This window comes from Lytechinus pictus, chromosome 3 (assembly GCF_037042905.1).
Source record: "Lytechinus pictus isolate F3 Inbred chromosome 3, Lp3.0, whole genome shotgun sequence".
Lineage (NCBI taxonomy): Eukaryota > Metazoa > Echinodermata > Echinoidea > Temnopleuroida > Toxopneustidae > Lytechinus > Lytechinus pictus.
The window spans coordinates 7,691,249-7,710,784 of NC_087247.1; the positions used below are offsets into that span (position 1 = coordinate 7,691,249).

General features: G+C 35.9%; 1 protein-coding gene across 1 annotated transcript in view; it reads right to left on the minus strand.

The window, feature by feature from the left end:
* Positions 1-19,536, minus strand: part of LOC129255955 (exportin-T-like) — a 41,652-nt gene that overhangs the window by 13,606 nt on the left and 8,510 nt on the right. The window contains exons 6-14 of the mRNA XM_064096268.1: positions 15,098-15,367; positions 14,421-14,500; positions 12,354-12,510; positions 10,706-10,932; positions 9,444-9,588; positions 7,613-7,663; positions 6,494-6,727; positions 5,503-5,598; positions 2,028-2,170 (exon numbers count right to left, since the gene is read on the minus strand). Coding sequence (XP_063952338.1) covers positions 2,028-2,170; positions 5,503-5,598; positions 6,494-6,727; positions 7,613-7,663; positions 9,444-9,588; positions 10,706-10,932; positions 12,354-12,510; positions 14,421-14,500; positions 15,098-15,367 — 1,403 coding nt within the window. The remainder of the gene's footprint in view (positions 1-2,027; positions 2,171-5,502; positions 5,599-6,493; positions 6,728-7,612; positions 7,664-9,443; positions 9,589-10,705; positions 10,933-12,353; positions 12,511-14,420; positions 14,501-15,097; positions 15,368-19,536) is intronic.

Genomic DNA, 19,536 nt, shown 5'->3' on the forward strand with positions numbered 1-19,536 from the left:
CTGTTTTCACAAACTATTGTTAAACTTTAAAATTCAATAACTTTGTTATCCGATTTTGATGAAATTTTCGGCATTTTGTGCCTTGAAATGAGTTGTTTTGTACATAAAAAGCACTAAATCTATGACTTCAAAATAAATGTCCTGATTTTACCAAATGGGCCTGAATATTGAATCGTTTGAATGAGTCCACATATTAAAGACAATGATGCAAAAGGGTCACATTCCAGTGATTTTACACGCATACACAAAAGTGTGAAAATACATATATCCAAGAGCTAAAGTATACAGCATATTTGCTGTTTTGTGACTATTATATGAAAACAACTTCTTAATAAATTATTTCAGGAATGTTGAATGTTCTGTTTGTAGTCCTGAGAATAAATGAGTGAAACATGTAATTCATATTTGTTTGATAATCATATCTTAAACAAAAAAATTGCCTCAAGGCAAATACGATTGTGGTATTATTTACCAACTGGATCACACGAGTGTCTCTTAACAATATCAAAGTATTTGAAAAATGTTGTGTTTCTTCATTTAAAAACATGTTTTTACTTGACTTTACACATTCTACAAAGGATTACAGATAAATAAAATAAAAAATGTTTCATAACAATAAGGTGTTCATAATCACACCTTCGAAAGCTGATACTGATGATACAAGGTCATCGTCCAAAAGAAATTGCTATGACTTTACTCATTATACAAAGGATTATAGATAATTACAAAAAAAAAAATTCATAACAATAAGGTGTTCATAATCACACCTTCGAAAGCTGGTACTGATGATACATGGTCATCGTCCAAAAGAAATTGCTATGACTCTTGATGAACTTTGAGGTTTTCAAAGCCCAGGAAGAAATAAAAGCCTCCTTTGGTTCTGCGTCACAACCTTGGCATTGATTGGTGTTATGTTGTGGTAGGTAGAAGGGCATTGCAACACGCTGGGGGCCCTGTTTAACAATGAGCTGCAACAGATTCAAACTGGGATCGATCTCAAATTGCATACTTATAGAGATAGGAAATTTAGATCAATGAATTCGATTTCAATTGTTACCAACATTTCATAAGACTGGGCCATGGCCCTGTTGGGGAACACCCGGCGCTATTGCGCAATACTTGTTATGACTAAAAATGTTCCCACATAAGCTTTCACACGGAACAGCCAATCAAAAGCAAATATTTCCGTAGCTTATATCAACTGTTGCTAATACTGAGATGACAGCCAGGCCTTGGGATTTGTTTTCACTGTAAACAGACAGCCGTGAGCCAAAGTTTTCATGATAAATCACCAGAGAAAAGGGTTATTTACAATTTCACAAATATTTGCTATTCGTGACAAACTTGAGGAAAATTGGTGCCTGAAACAAATTTATTCCTCAGTAATGTAATAGATAACCTCATTGCCAGATACACTCAAATTGTGTCCTGGACCAACTGGGCATTGGACTAAATGAGAATTAGATCAATTGGGTATTACACCAAGTGAAATGCAAACTAAATAGCAATTAGACCAATCGATAGTAGACCAAATGGGTTTAGCCTTTGAGAAGTAGGCCAACTGTTTGTAGACTAAGTAGGAAGAATATATGATGCGTCAGTATTCCTACGAAATTTGTTTGAGATTGACATTTTCCATGTGAATTCCAAGCAAACTGTAAATCCTTTGAGAATTCAGGAGTCAACTGAATAAAACAAGTTCAAGGAAACAGCGTTTGTTTATGCCCTTGTGGTAGTGTTGGAGACAAAATGAATAAGTTCAAGGTACTCACAAAATTGTGGCAATTGCACTACTTGACCCCTTGCACTTTGCATCATCAATTTGCTTGGCATTGTATCTATATTGACTCAAATATCCCCAGTAAAATATATATTGCTGATATCAGCAATAATCATCTTAATAAAAAACAGACCATATTTATCCAACTTGTTGCCACCCCCTCCCTTCCCCCCACCAGTCAATCCTAGGTCCGCCCCCTGCATCATAATCAGGGTATTAAAAAAGGGTAAATCTGAAGTATATTTACCTGGTGCATGCTATGGAGTGAGCAATGATTTCAGCCAAGAGGACTTGCCGTTGCTCGTCCGTCTCTGAACATAACTTAGGATAGAGGGTGTTGAACTTATCTATGATGGGTGCTAGTACATTCCTCAGAAGAATCTGCTTCTTCTGCAAAATAAAACAACAAATTGAAGAAGAAAAAATGAAGTTTTCCATAGAATTCCCGATATGATTCTGTTTTGGTGTTTGGCTAATTAATTTACTGACTGATTCGCTCTATTCAGTTCCTGAAAAACTAGACCATTTTCATATATCTTGATTATTACAACAAGTGGAACGCCTCTGGCAGTCTCGCCTGCATTACGCAATTTAATATAGCAGCAGTGCTAACTTTGAAAACTACTATAAAATAATCATTCAAAAACACACCATTCATATAATGACATAATACCATGTTCATTGACCATAGATGACATTTGAACGGTGACTTAAGACTTGTCAAATACACCCATGTCCACATTTCATTCACTCTATCCATAAACTTTCAAAGTTATGATGGCAATTCAACAATTACCCCAACATGGCCTAAGTTTATTGACCTTAACTGACCTTTGACCTTGGTTTTGTGACCTGAAACTCACAGGGGATGTTTAGTGATACTTGATTACTCTTATATCCCAAGTTTTATGAAATAGATCCATAAACTTCAGAGTTAGGATGGTAATTCAACAAATACCCCCAACACGGCCAAAGTTCATTGACCTTAAATGACCTTTGACCATGGTCATGTGACCTGAAACTCGTACAGGATGTTCAGTGATACTCGATTACTCTTATGTCTAAGTTTTATGAACTAGATCCATAAACCTTCAGAGTTAGGATGGTAATTCAACAAATACCCCCAACTTGGCCAAAGTTCATTGACCTTAAATGACCACTGACCATGGTCATGTGACCTGGAACTCGCACAGGATATTCAGTGGTACTTGATTAACCTAATTTTAAAGTTTCATGAACTAGATCCATAAATTTTCAAAGTTATGAAGGTAATTCAACAAATACCCCCAACTTGGCCAAAGTTCATTGACCCTAAATGACCTTTGACCTTGGCCATGTGACCTGAAACTCAGGAAGGATGTTCACTAATACTTGATTAACCTTATGTCCAAGTTTCATGAACTAGATCCATAAATTTTCAAAGTTATGATAGTAATTCAACAAATACCCCCAACTTGACCAAAGTTCATTGACCCTAAATGACCTTTGACCTTGGTCATGTGACCTGAAACTCGTGCAGGATGTTCACTAATACTTGATTAACCTTATGCCCAAGTTTCATGAACTAGGTCTATATACTTTCTAAGTTATGATGTCATTTCAAAAACTTAACCTTTGGTTAAGATTTTGAAAATAATTCTCCCAATATGGTCTAAGTTCATTGACCCTAAATGACCTTTGACCATAGTCATGTGACCTGAAACTCAAGCAGGATGTTCAGTAATACTTGATTAACCTTATGTCCAAGTTTCATGAACTAGGTCCATATACTTTATAAGTTATGATGTCATTTCAAAAACTTAACCTTAGGTTAAGATTTGATGTTGACGCCGCCGCCGTCGGAAAAGCGGCGCCTATAGTCTCGCTCTGCTATGCAGGCGAGACAAAAACAAAGAGTTTGTAAAGTGACTCAAGGCTTCTTTACAAATTACATGACATGTGACTTTATGTATCAAGTGCAAAACCGTAAGTAGTGTCTTTTTCTTGATATTTAAAGGGGAATCCAACCCAAATAAAAAAAATGTTTTTGTAAGGAAAAGAAAAATCAGACAAGTTGATAGGTGAAAGTTTGAACAATATTGGACAAACAACAAGAAAGTTATGAACTTTAAAAGTTGTAAATATTGGTAATCACTTTACCCATGGAGACTTCAAATTGGCCGCATATGTGATGTCATAGTGATGTAAGGCAAGGACTACCCTTCCATGTACTCCAATACATATTATGGCTAAAATGTCATTTTTCCCAAAAGTTTTATTTCAAATTATATTTTTCTTCCATGAGGACATAAAACAATATACTACCTGGGTTATATTTAGATTACTGCCCCAGGGGAATGGGCACTTAGGAGAAAACCACAAATCCCTGATAATAAAGTACATGGCCTATGGGAAAGTTGTCCTTGCCCCTTGTCATAATTTACTTACCCAGTTGCCAATTTAAAATCTACATAGTATTAGTGATCTCAATTTTAAAGCAGCTATTACTTTCTTATTGTTTGTCTGATTTCTTTCAAACTTTCACCATTCTGTTTAATTGATTTTTCTCCGTCCCAACACATCATTTTATGGCCAAGGCTGGATTCCCCTTTAACAAAACGCTAAACTTTTCCTCATTATGTTTTTTTTAAGACAAATGACTATAATTTGTAATAATAACAATTTATCAATATTACTATTTCTATTTTGGCTAATCAGATTAAATATGATGGAGACCTAATTTCGGTCGGTCGGTCGTAAAGTCATGTGTAACCTTGATGAAACAGCCCCTGTATTGTTTCCCTGTAAAAAATTGTTCATCAAACTGATATCTCGAAGAAAAAGTGGGTTTTAGGACATGGCATCTGGAATTATCAGGAGGGGGTGGTGTTTCAAGAGGTGAAAATAAAGATTTTAAGTAGCATGTGGTAAATAATGCATTATTGCACTGGCCAGATCACACTCGTTGGATCACACTCCAGTGCGAATCAATGATAATCAGACTTTACTCTCTGTGAAACACCCTCCAATTCTGGGATTTGGTACTGTTGGATTTATGTCTTTTCTTAATTGTCTAGTGATCAAAGAGTAGGTAAGTCCTTGGCTCAAGGCTAAATCACAAATTACTGACTTGCACATCGGTCCATTAGCAAGTTATTGCAAGGATACACTGTTCAAATCAATCAAAATTACTTCTTTAAAATTCAGCTGTGACAATAATAGCACAGATGCAACCCCGAGCAGGCGTGGATCCAGGGGAAAAATTTAAAAATTGCAATGTAAAAATGCCATGAAAACAGAGGTGTACCCCCTCTTTTTTTTTTTGCTTGTCAAATTTTTTTGGTACGAAAAAAACCCATAATTTTCATAATTTGTGGTTGAAAACCTTTTTTTGGGGGTTGAAGACCTTTTTTTTTTTTTTTTTTTTTGCTTGTCAAATATTTTCGAGGACGAAATATCCTCCGTAAAATTTGCCCCCCCCCCCCTTTTGGGAAATCCTGGATCCGCCCCTGACCACGAGCATATTCTCAAATGGGAGATTCTTTCTGCCTCGACCTCAAAGCAAAGTGCAGCCTCTATCTGATTTGTACAAAGATTCAAAAAATTTAGGAGTCAATATCTCTGTTACAAATATTAATGAATACATACAAAACATAAACCTTCAGAATACTGGCTCAATTTGTTATTTCCACTTGGGATGAAATTATCGACAGATAAAGTTACACAACAATCATTGTACTGACCTCAGGTTCAAAGGCACTACATGTGATTATGATTCCTGCTCCTTCATAGAGAAACAGCTGGTCATCTGTGGTCAATAATGGCGGATGACCATTCTCCTGTGTAGAAAGGAAAAGAAAAAACAGATGTGTGAACGGCTAGTGTAATAATGATATCAAGCACAATAAATTAATAATGAAGGGTCTGCATTTCTGGAGATAATTTTGTAAAGCAAAGCAGTTTGAGCAACAATCAGGAATCCTGTGCATGGGGGAAGGTAGCCTATAATCTAGGCGGAAGCTGCAGTTACATCTTTGCTGTGATGATAAATGTGCAATGATCGATGCGGAAGACTATGAATAGTCTGCAAAGCAGCCACTACCCATACACTCCTGTCTAAATTAAGTCATTGTTTTCTCTTGATCGACCAGGATTCGGTACAGGTTTTTCGTATGATAAACTGCCACCAGGCATGATTTCTTAATTATTTATAATCTTATAAGGTACAATATGTAGACATATCATAAATTGAATACCAAAAACTATCCAATCTGAAGTCTAAGTAGAATTCTCATTTTCTGACTTGGGTATCAAATCACATACTAGCCAGAAAAAGAACAGAAACAAACACAATCCATATCTGCCAAACCTGACAGCAAGAAAATGGGAACAGATTACTAAGAAATTTCCAGAAAATATGAACATTCTTATATATCCTATTCAATACTACATAAAAACTTTCACACAAAAAAAGGAACACCTGGGCCTGTTGCATAAAAGTTACCATTATGGTAACTTTTCCATCCAATGGTAACTTGCATGGAATCCTTGATTTTGATTGGTTGGTGATCAACGTTACCATGGTAGTTATCATCGGATGGCAAAGTTACCATAGTAGTAACTTTTATGCAACGGGGCCCCAGGTAGCAATCTCAATTTCTCTTTTCCCCAAAATATGGATATTTCTATTTAATAGGAACACTTTGCAGGTAAGTATGATTTTTTTTCTCTTACCGGTAATACAATGATGAGAAGGTCTTGTATCCTCTTGAGGATCTCCTCTGTGAAGTTCCCGAGATGATGTTTGAGGGACTTGATGAAACGGGAGAAGAGGTATGCCGATCTGCTCCTGACCGTGGGATGACGGTGCCTCAGACCTCGGTCGTCTAGGAACGTGACTAGGATATCAGGGATGTGCTGGGGCTCTTGGTTGAAGAACTTCTCGTAGCGGACAACTGTCTCATAGGTCTAGAACATAAAGAAAACAATCAAGATAAGACTTCAGTAAGTTCAAAACAAATGAAAAAAAAAGGATTTCAGAAACTAAATTTGGCTAGGATCTTACTAGGATATCACAGATGTGGTGGTTTTGAGGAGACAACTGTCTCATAATTCTAGAACATCAAGATAACATTATCAATAGGAATAAGGTAAGTACACCCATCAAAAAAAAAAAAAAAAAAAGAAACTAAATTTAATGAGATTATCAGGGATATAGTGGTGTTGAAGAACTCACAGTAGACAACTGCCTCGTACACCTTGGTAACCAGGTTAGTAGATTATTAATTACAAAGACTTTAGAGTAGGAAAAGCCCTACATACCAAGATTATTAGACTGAAATGTATAACAACTACCTGTTGACAGACAAAGTTAATATAAACCCTCAAAACTACTATATGGATGAAAAGGTCTCCTTGGCTTGTGTTTGATTGATGACATCCTATAAATCCCATAGTTAAATTTATTTGCATTGGAACAAACTGTAACTAGCCCATTTCTCTCCTTCTTCCATTAAAGTAAACTTCATATTTGTCTGGAATTTCTTTTTCAGTAAATGTATTATCAAAATACAGCCAATTCCAGGAATTTTTTTTCTTTGAGCCCCTAAACTGTATTAATTCACAATGAAGATCATTCTCTGCTCTTAAATTTTTTTTTGCAAATAACTACCTCTGTAATGAGCCATTTGAATTTGCATCCAGTAACTTGTGATGCTGTATATCTTCATGTGGCATGACAAAGAATATACAATACCACTCATCCCTTCCGAATGGACCATCCAAAGATTCTTGATTCTATTTTCACATCATACGGATACAAGATCAACTTATCGATTCCATTTCAGCACTTACTTGTAATGTGACAGCCCAATGAGAATGTCCTACTACACCTGATGATACCAACTGAAAGAGAGAAAGAAAAGGAATCTTAACTAAAATGAACACTATGCAAAACAAATCAAATCAAATCACCACATATTTTTTTCAAATAAATCTCATGAATAATAATAATAATAGCCATTTATATAGCGCCATCTACCTAGAAATATTATATTCCGAGACGCACAAGAAAAGAAAGAATAAGAAAGTTTGGATGAGTGTCAAAGTGCCAATAACTAATACTGTTAAAAAAAGATAAAACTTCAGTTTAGATATGAAGGTCTCTAGTGATGGTATAATTCTTAATTTTAATGGCAAATTATTCAAGAGAGAAGGTGCTGAGGCAGAGAAAGCTCGCGCACCATATGCTACATGTGTCTTGGGAGTCTTAAGAAGTTGCTGGTGTGATGATCTCAGGCTACGAGCTGGTGTATATGGCATGACAAGGTCTTGTAGATGAATGATCATGGAATGTTTATCTCCTTTATTCCAGGATAGGTTGGACACAAGCCTCACACATGAAAGGACAGATTTGAATGGTAATACCATTTTAGATTAAGTGAATGACACACAAAATATTATCATGTCCTTATTTATGAGCTCAAAAGAGAGATTAAGAAGAAAGGATGACAGTCTCATGGGGTGTTGCAAAAATAAAACTTGCAATCAATTACAAATTTATTTGTTATCAATTACTATCTTGCAATTATTTGAAAATTTTTGATTGCTGATAAGCTTCTTGAAACAAGAAGTGTAAACTGATTTGATTCAGTTAAAGATAAATACCAGTTATGGTAATGATCTCAAAATGAGTTCAAACAGAATCCAGTAAAAGGACCACCATAGTGTTTGTATGTATAGATAATAAAATAAGTGGCAACTGACTATGGAAGAAAATGCGTAATTGCTGAGAAATGAGCACGGAATTGCACCAAATGTTGGGTATTTTTTCTGAGCAATAATAATACACTGTCCCACATCTGCTTTTCTGTGTTAGTGATCATTAGAATTACCGATTTTGAGCTAAGATTTCATGATTTCGCAAAGATAAGAGTATATTAATGTACCAGAACTAGATATACATGTATAATAATATGGTGACAATTAACCTTGATTTAAAAGACTTTCCCATTAAATAATTGTTTGCTGCAACTACTTTCTTTTACCTTTTTTTAAGTGATCTAATTAATTGTAATATTGCAACCAAAATTGGCAATTGATTCCAAATATTTTCTTGAAGCACCCTCTAAGATTATATCAGAAAGCTATTGGTTGATATAAGAAGAAAATGAATTTCATCAAAGCTTGGTTATATTTAGTGGAAATCTTGCTCTCAGCTCTCTTTAAATTGCTGGGTCTATACGCCTACAGATTTTACAGATTTTAAATAATCCCTGACTTTTAATCATTTTTGAAGAAGCGAACCATGACTTGACCATGACTTATCATTGTGGGTGCTATACAATGCAAGCATGGCAAGCCTAACTTTGCAACTGATTGGATGATCAATTATATATAGAATAAACATAATAAATACTGACAATTTCCATGAATTTCCAAAAGATTTCATAATTTCCCCTGAAATGTTAGCTTTTAGAGAGAGTATCTCAAATGTCTTGACAATAAAAAATCCCTGACCTATAAAAAGTATTTTGAAAAATAAAGAAAAATTAAGTGTTTCATGAAACAAATAGTAAACAGTTTCACTGACACATTTGCTCTGAGCCAATCAGAAGCAAGGATTTTGGTAGCTTATAACAGTCAGTGAAAATCATCGTTTCATGAACTGCTCCCATAGACCTACCATTCTCATCATTTCTTTGATGGGTTCTGTCTTGGCAGAGTCTCCTAAGAAGTGATTTCCTTCTCTGGCAGGAATGGCCTCACCTAACATGTACAGTAATCTCACAGCCAACTCAACATCCGTGAACTTCTTACTCCTCCATTGTCTGTGATCAGGTTTTTTTTTAAAATACAAAAATTGGAACATAAAAAGTATTAATATTTCAGTAAGCATTAATAATCATATAAAAGAATACTCAGCTCTATGCACTTTCCATACAACTCTCCATATTATTACACCAAAACAAAAGAATAAATACATGTCTTAAATTTTTTCTTAAATGATTCCACTGATGTACAAATGCATAAATTGTTTTAATAACAAAAAAAAAGAGAAAAATACCCAAATTAAATGTAACTGATCAGAAGATGGAGAGTTGGCGCTTTGGATAAATCGATCACTTTGTCAAATAGAATGAAAATGACTACATATCAACCGGTGTGTTGGCTCACTTGGCTGAGCGTCCTTCTCACAACCGGGAGGTCATGGGTTCAAACCCCGGCCGCGTCAGACCAAAAGACGTTAAAAGATGGGAGTTGCTGCTACCCTGTTATGAGTTCAATGATTAAAGGGATAGAGCCTTGTCGATCTGGCGCTGCACAGCGGCTGCCGGGCCCATGATCAATTGGGCAAAACAAATTTTTGTCTATTTCGAACAATAAAATATGGATTTTCATTTTCATATATTGAGATCATAAATTTCACTGGGGACATTTGTTTGAACAAAATTACTTCATGTTGACATCAAGTTTTTGGCATGGCTATCATACAAAAAGCCACTCGTATGTAAATGAGATTTGCGTTCATGCGACTATGAGTGGGTTACGTGTGCATGTACCCCAGAATTGACTGGACTGCTGGGTACTGTGACATTTTAGATGTGATCATTTGAATTGTTTTACAATAAAGTCACCAGTATTAAATATATATCAACTGATATCTCACATTGGTATTTTCATGGAATTCAAACAATGAGGCCTTTTGTAATCAGTTCTATGCCAATTATCATTTAGCAACCACTTAGACAACAAAAAATCAAGAAAGAATGATTTTTTTTCTGTATACCCATGTCTCCAAGACAACAAAAAATAAAGAATGATTTTTTTACTGCATACGCTAATGTCTCCAAGACAACAAAAAAATCAAGAAAGAATTATTTTTTTCTGCATACCCTAATGTCTCCAAGACAACACAAATAAAGAAAGAATTAATTTTCTGCATACCCTAATGTCTCCATGACAACAGAATGGACATTTGAGAGGACCATGTTCTGATTGAGCTGTGCAAGGTTGTCAAAGAGGACTTTCAGCTGACGGCGGTAGTCTATAAACATAATCTCATCTTCTCCCTGGGCATCAAAGTTGTACGTCTCGTCGTAACGGAACTTGTCAAAGAGAATCAGGAGAAGCCTCTGGGCATTGGCAATTTGGCTCTCATTCAGGGTATCAATCTGTAAAAAATGAAAAAATAATGATATTAAATACATATGAATTGACAACAATGAGGAAAACTTGAGACCATGTTGAGTTCAAATGTTCAACATGAGGAAAAGGCTTGAGATTGAGTCATGTTGAGTTCAAATGTTCAACATGAGGAAAAAACTCGAGATTGAGTTCAAATGTTCAACATGAGGAAAAAACTCGAGAGAGAGTCATGTTTAGTTCAAATGTTCAACAAGAGGAAAAGACTTGAGATTGAGTCGTGCTGAGTTCAAATGTTCTGTCTTGAATTTCAGACCATTTTCAAGAACTAACGATGTAAAACTGGTCTGAAATAATAGATAAATTTGAACTCAATATGACTTTACTCAGATTTTCCCTTACACTTTATATTCATATGATAATTATTCATTTTATGAATGAATGGAAAGATAAAGATGATGATGATAACAGGAGGTGGAAGAACAGAAAGATAAGGAAGGAAAGAAAGAAGATGATGATGTTCATTAGGTGGAAATGGTGGGACAGCAGGATGATGACATTGGTGATCATGAATGACATTGATAACGAGGGAGAGGTTGATGATAATGACGATGATGGAGATCATGATGACGATGATGATTATGAAGATGATGATAAAGATGATGATGATGATGATGATAAAGATGATGACGACGATGATGATCATGAAGATAATGATGGAGATGATGATGAAGATAATGATGAAGGAGATGATGATGATGATGATGAAGATGATGATGAAGATGATGAAGATGATGATAATGATGAAGGTGATGATGAAGATGATGATGTTGACGAAGAAAGTGATCATAGAGATAACAAAGATGTTGAGGTGGAGAGGGAGGATGATCCCAACAATGATGAGAGTTATGATGACAAGGAAGATGAGGAGGATCATGCAGATGAAGAAGAGGAGGAGGAGGAAGGTAATGAAGAATGATGATGATTATGATCATAATGGTGATGCAGAAATTCATGCTACAGCTTATGATAACTACAGTATAAATAAGAAAATAAAACCACATAAGGAAAATGAAACAGAAGTGTCTCTTATACTGTGGGGGTTTAAAATGCCTAGACGATCCCTAACAAACTCTTGATACATCTTAATGAGAAGTCATAATCTTCATGAAGATGATGATGAAAATAAGGAAGAGGTGGAGAAGCTGGTGGATGACGATGATGATTAATGATAATAATAATAATAATAATAAAAAGTTACATTTATATAGCGCTTATTACACTTATATAGCGCTAAAGTTACATTTATATAGCGCTTATTACACTTTGTTTCTAAACACTTTACATTGTAATTATTACTACCCCGGTCATCGGATGTTGATTACAACAGTTAAAGATATTACAAACTACCACAGGTGAAATAAAATGGGATCTAATTTCTCATACTGACCTGTTTTAAAATACCCATATAATCCCTGGCAAACTCTGATACAGCTAATGAGATGTCATCGTCCTCATGACCGAGAAACATGAAGAGTAGGGGTAATTTACTATCAATGGCTTGTAATGTGTTCAGTGCTCCAACAGAATTCTTACTCTTCACCAATCTGTAAAGGATTATGAAAGGAAAGAGCAGAAGGAAACAAGATATTATGTTAGCGATGCAGTCTTTACATCATAATATTCAGAGGTAACGGAACTGAAGATCAGGAAGGTTTACTTATCGGTCAATTTACATAGCACAGGTGCTATATGCTTACACTCTATTGCACAATACTCGGATGTACCTGAGCCACCACACAGGCGCTAAAAGCTTTGGAGGATTGAATCTTACCAGGTACCCATTCATCCCACCTGGGTTGAGTGCAGCACAATGTGGATAGAAAATTAATGCCTGAAGTAGGATTTAGACCCATCAACCTTCTAATTGAAAGGCCAGAGTCAGAACCACTACACCATAATGCTTCCACTAACAAATGCATGTAGCAGGGAATACCAATGTTAAACACAGATAATTGATTGAGATAAAGTTTTCATTCTTGGGAAATTCCATAAGATGATCAACCTTTTTGTATGTCCGACCACATTTCTCTCACATTTTACTTCACTTTATAAAGTGACCAAGTCATGGTCCTTTGAGAACATAACATACTGTCAAAAGAACAAGAAATCAGAGACAGAAATTTCATGAAGGTCCCACACATAGGGGGTCGGACATACATATTTTATGGAATTGCCTTCTTGAAACTTTGTACAAGACAAAAAGTTCAATGATAACATAAAGATGTCAAAAAAGTCATCTTATCACTATATCATAGCAATAATATATCAAACCAATTGATTTTGAAATGTCTCCATTGCACATAATAAAAGGTATGCCCATATATATACAGATGTAATAAGGAATGAGGATATATCATTACACCAGCATGTATGCTTAACTCGGGAGCTTTTAATTCTATAGAGTACCGAAGCGATGACGTCAGTTGCCATGGTGTCATGGCGGCCTGGTTCTAAACAAATGATTCCGCCGAATGAAAGCGTGTGTTTCTGATAGGAGAAAATGGCTGCTATCGGAATTTGATCGCTTGCAACCGAATTTCTCAGACGAGCTAAAGTCATACAAATGTGTACAAACAATCGTCAGCTGCGACTCTGTTTAGAACCAGCCTGCCATGACACCATGGCAACTGATGTCACACTTAGGTACTCTATTACCATCTGCCACTGCATCGTTCTGCAAGTCCAGTATTCACTAATATCACTTGATTATCCCTTGATCAACAGCACTGCCTTGAAGCAAATTATCGATTGGAACAAGATCAACACCAGTATGGCTTGAAACCAATCAGGGTTTAGCCAACATTGGATGTAGAATAACAGATGCTATGTGTGAACAGTTGGCGAGTCTTGGCATAGACTGGATTCAGGATCAACGCGGTGAGATAGATTAGGATTCTATTACCTAAACCTTCACCATCTATCCTAAAAAATTGATACAAGAGCAATTAGGTTACCCATAAAATACACCTAAAGGCCACCGCACACTCTACTCTTGGTCTGCAACCCGATTTTGAAATATAACGTAGTAGAATTTGATGCTCATACCGAGACATGGAATATCTAACTGTGCAATGTTCTAAATCATGGAACGAATACCTATGTTCAGCTCTGTGACGATGCTATCATCCGTAGGAGAATAAAAGCAAATTTGATATTTAGTCGTAGTGATGTCCTATCAATCGTACGATTGGCTACAATTTGAAACTAATTTGGCATTTACTCCAAAATAAAGGCTTGCAATCTCCTAAAATATTCATATTAGTATTCTTTCGGTTAATCTGAACCTAAAATAAAAAGATACTTTTTATCTACATTTTCAGAAAAATTAGCAAAATGTGATTTATTCCAAAATCAGATCGCGGACCAGTCGTAAGGTGTGCGGTGGCCTTCACACTAGTAACATTTTGTATATCCGATGCAAAGTTTGGATCATGAAAATGAAGGTAGGACTCACTTTTGCCAGGATGCTATGAGGTTGCATCCGATGCCGTTGGTGAGTTTGGATAGTTTTGCTACAAAGTCTATGTCCTCTTCCTGGTAAAGAAGGAAAATAAAGCAGAAATTTATTATATTCATATCAATTTGTGTTAAAATTATAAACGAAAGCACATAATACATTTATGTGTTACAACATGCATTAGAGCTAATCTTGAATCATGAAAATGAACAATATTTTTAAGAGAAAACTTTAAGCTATGGTCAATATATCTATATTAAGAAAGATTGAGTGAGTTTTGAGTTAGCTTGCATCAATCAAATGCTAAAGAATGATGGAATAAAGTTTGAAACCCAGATACTCTGAAAATCACCAACATAGATAAAGAACAGGTGGGCACATGCATCGTCATCATCGTCATCATCATCAACATCGTCATCATCATCATCATCATCATCATCATCACCATCACCATCACTACCATCATCATCATCATCATCATCATCATCAACGTCATCGTCGTCATCATCATCATCACCATCATCATCATCGTTGTCATCATCATCACCATCATCATTATCATTATCATTATGATTATAGTCATAAGCACAGGGGTGGTCATGACTCCAAGACTACAGATTCACATAGACTCACGATCCATCACTCAGCATTTCTGTGGCAATGATCAGACCTACCCCTGATGGTGGTATGACGCCGGAATCCTGCAAGACTTTGGTCACAGACTCCACCAGCTCCGTCTTGGCGACAGGATCCATGCCCTTCTCAATGATCTCATGGAAGCAATCGCATGCGCTCTCCCGGAGAACATCGATGGACAGGTGATGGAGTAGAAGACCCACGAAACGCTCGTTTGCGATCAGACCGATGTCGATCCACGATACATACACGCCGACAACTTCCAGGCACAGACAGGCAAGCTCGGGGTTTGAAGATTCATAGTTCTTCTGTTCGATAAAAAAAATGTGTTTATATGAGAAATATAATTCTTCATTGTAAGAAAGGGGCATTGTGACAGTGATATCAATGTAATAATGCATTTTTGGAAGATATGTTTGAAAATTTTCCAGAACTCCTTTTTATTCAAAAAGATGAATTCCTGATATTGTACTACAATACAGAGTTTTTTATTTACACTCCAAAACAGGTGACCACTGATTTATATGCATCTATATGTTATATTTGAAATTTCAATTAAGGAAGTATTGTTCCTATTGCTTGAATAGCAGTATTGATAATAGCGAACAATGAGTCATTTATGATATCTCATGAGCTTGTTTGCCTGCTTACTGGTCCAATGTTCATATACTGTATGATTCAAGATAAGATGAATAATATATTTTTTTAAAGATCCACAAGGCAAAAAACCATGGATAAATTGGTAGACAACAAAAAATATCACTGTCTACAAATGAAAACTTTTCCTCACTCTTATAATCCCATAAATCATATAATGTATGACAATATATAAACATTTCTCTTTTGATTTAATGACACAACCATAAAGATTCACAAGGTCTTTAGTTACTGGTCCAATGTAGCCACAAACAACCCACACATACAGGAGAATATGAGCCATGCATTCAAGAATAGACCATGACAATAGCAGGAGTATTTCCCGGGCACAAGACACAGCATTGATTGTGAAAGCCAGTAGGTTCTTGTCGGAGATCACAGACAGGAAATACGGAATATGCTTCGGGACATCCTCCAAATCCTCTTGATATCCCTCAATAACTGTTCACCTTGAACTCTTAGTGTACCATAGCATGCAGCCCCAAAGCATGATTTGAGGTAATAGATTTTTACAATAGTGTTTAATACAGTCATCAAATAGAAGAGAGATCTACAAAAAAAAAATGAGATGGGTTGCCTTTTTAAGCAAAATAACCGTCCTTTTTATACTAGATCCTATTAGGAAGATGATGACAATGATGACAATGACGATGATGATGATGATGATGATAATGATGACGATGATGATGATGATGGTGATGATGATGGTGATGATGATGATAATGATGATGATCATGATGATGTTAATGATGATGATGACGACGATGACAAAGAAGAAGACGATGATGATTATGAGTGATGATGATGTTAATGATGATGACGACGATGACAAAGAAGAAGACGATGATGATTATGAGTGATGATGATGGTGGTAATGGTGATGATGGTGATGATGATAGCAATGATGACAATGCATGTGCCCTGTTCTTATCTATGTTGGTGATTTTCACAATATCTGGGTTTCAGTATTGATTCCGTCATTCTTTATTGTTATAAGCAAATCCTTCTGATTGGCTGATAGCAAATTAGTCAGTGAAAAAAACTGACAAAACTTTATTTATGCAACACTTCTCAATAGAAACATCCCAAGAGCTTGGTTTTACTCGGAAAACACTGAACATATATCAACAAAGTTACATATTTCATAGAGGCATACTAAAATTTTGCTGACCTATCTAGATAAGTTCCATATCTAATAATGTGTCACTGAGCATGACCAGACATGATAATGAAAAGCATTGTTTCTCAATCTTCTATCATGAGAATTAACCTGTAGAACACCACATTATTTCAATCACACATTTTCTTAAGACCTTTGGCTGAGTTGTCCTAGGACTAAATCGGTTAAGAAAATGATCTTGAAACATGGAAAGGAACAAACAAAGTAAAAAAAAAATGACAGGACACAAAATATCTCAATACCTTTGAAGTTAAATCAGCAAAAATGAGGGGATAGGGGGAAGATTCTGATTTCCAACAGATTTTTGTTTCAACCCCCGAGGAGCTTGCCTCCGTAATTCGATAGCGAAGTGATGAAATCATTCCGGACACAAAGGGGCTGAACCCTGCATAACCCTTTTCAAATATAAGCCCTTGTTTCTTCCCAATTGGCACTGCCGATCAACTCCGACAGCTCCTGCAACTAACGGCTACAGCATTCGAAACACCTTTCAGACAGGGAGGAAGTCGTTGAGAAAAGGAGGAAATTCAATTAAGCCGCACAATACAAAAAAAAAGCTCCCTGGCACAATGAACATCAAGAAAACGGTTCTCTGATCCGCTCTGGCAAGGGGAAGGTTGGCCGATCATCCCCCTTCTGTTTAAACAGCACAACTTGTTGGGGGAAGTAAATGCCAACTGCTCTCTTGGTTCGTAGCAGGATTCTGCGAATGTAGTGGAACCAAATTGAAGATTACGATCTAATGGATAGCTTCCTAATTTAGTTTCCTGTGCACTTGGTGATAGAAGTTGGTCTGAGGAACTGGTTTGATGTTCCTTTGATACTTCTCACTTATCTGTATTTCTCAAGGGATAATAAGGGGATGTTATTCTAAGAAATGTGGGGAGGAATAAGGGGGAGAGGGTTGAGGGTGGGGGAGAAGGCAGTTGCTCCTCGAGTGTAAGAGAGAGTGGTTCAATCTTCAGGTGGAACTGCTTGAAAGCTGTAACCTTAGCTCTGGTTTAAATCATGGTTTACAGTTGTGGTTGAATATGTGTAGCCCAATGTCGCACAAAACTTAAATAGTAGGTAATTTCTGCACTTGTGCTATTTAAAAATTTGACAATCATTGGTGGATAAGTTTGTTTCAACGATACAATTCAGACCAAACTTCAAGATGTAATTTCAATTGTGTTATCAAAAAGGTATATGTATCAATAGTAGTCTAACGAAGCCTATTACAGGACCCCTCATTACACAATTGATTTCACTGGAGAATGGTATCCCTTAAGGTCTGTGTCAACTATAACAGAGAAGCTTATAGAATGCATAACACAAGTTTATTCTTGTGTAACCCAAGTACAGCAATACACTGGACTTGTTACATTATTTCTAAACTACTTCTTCATATTTATTAATAAAACTATGTTCAATATAAAAACTTAATATCTTTTAGAGTAACAGGTGTCTTTGATCTAGTGTAGGTAGGTAGAGCAATGTTTCATACGATTTTTTATCAATACCAAATGCTATGAATATATGGTGATCTGTTCTAGGCAAATCAGATTGTAGGACTTCAGAATCTTATCATGGTAACTTCAAACCTGCCATTCATGAAACCAGGACAAGGAAGAAGAAGAATAAACAACATTGGAATGTTCTACATTCTTTTACTATCTAGAGAAATACATCATTAACCATGAACTTACAACTGACAAGTCTGCTGTATTAAAAAATTCAATGAAACTGCAAGGATTCATAAACTCATAACCGGGGCCCTGGCAAAGTATATCGAACATAAGATTTTTTTTTAAACACTTTTACTGAAGACATACATCATTAACCAGGAACTCAAGTTCATCAGTGCTAAATCCACCAAGTCACTACCTCTTGTAATTGATGAAACAATGATAATTGCCTCGCTGTAGGAATGGATGACACACAGAGGTGCTCAAAAGTTAGTGAACCCCCACCAGAAAAATGAAAATTTTTTCAAGTTCTGCCACATTTAAAGGTAAATTCCAGTTCTGGTAACAATCTCAAAATGACTTTTTACAGAATCTAATATAATGACCACCCAAGTGTCTGTTTGTATGAATAGAAAATATGTGCCAAAGGATTCTGGAAGAAATTGTGTAATTGCTGAGAAATAAGCAAAATAAGCGCGGATTCGGTCACTTCCGTCAGGTCTTTATTCCAGCAATAATAATACACTGTCCCACGTGTGCCTATCTGTGCTGGCGATCTTCAGTGTGATCGTATTTCAGCTTAGATTTTATGATTTCACAAAGTTCAGTTTATGTAACTGTACCAGATCTAGATCCACGATGATATAGTCATACTTAACCTTGGTTTTACAGACTTTCTCAAGAAATTAGTGTTTTACTGCAACTACTGTAATTTAGCTTTAAAATATCTAATTGTGAAGTCAAGTGATAGAATATTCCATTAAATTTCAATAAAGTTTGTTTCTCTGGGCTCGCCAAACATTGAAGTGTTGTTGCTTACATTCAGCACTCAGCATGAAGGAGCACATTCTGTGGTGGGTTTCACTAACTATTGAGCACAACTGTATATCTGACAACAGCTCACGACTCTTTGCATTTCCGGCTTACTTTAATTCTTCCTTTACTTTTTCAATTTCTATTTTCCAATTCACTT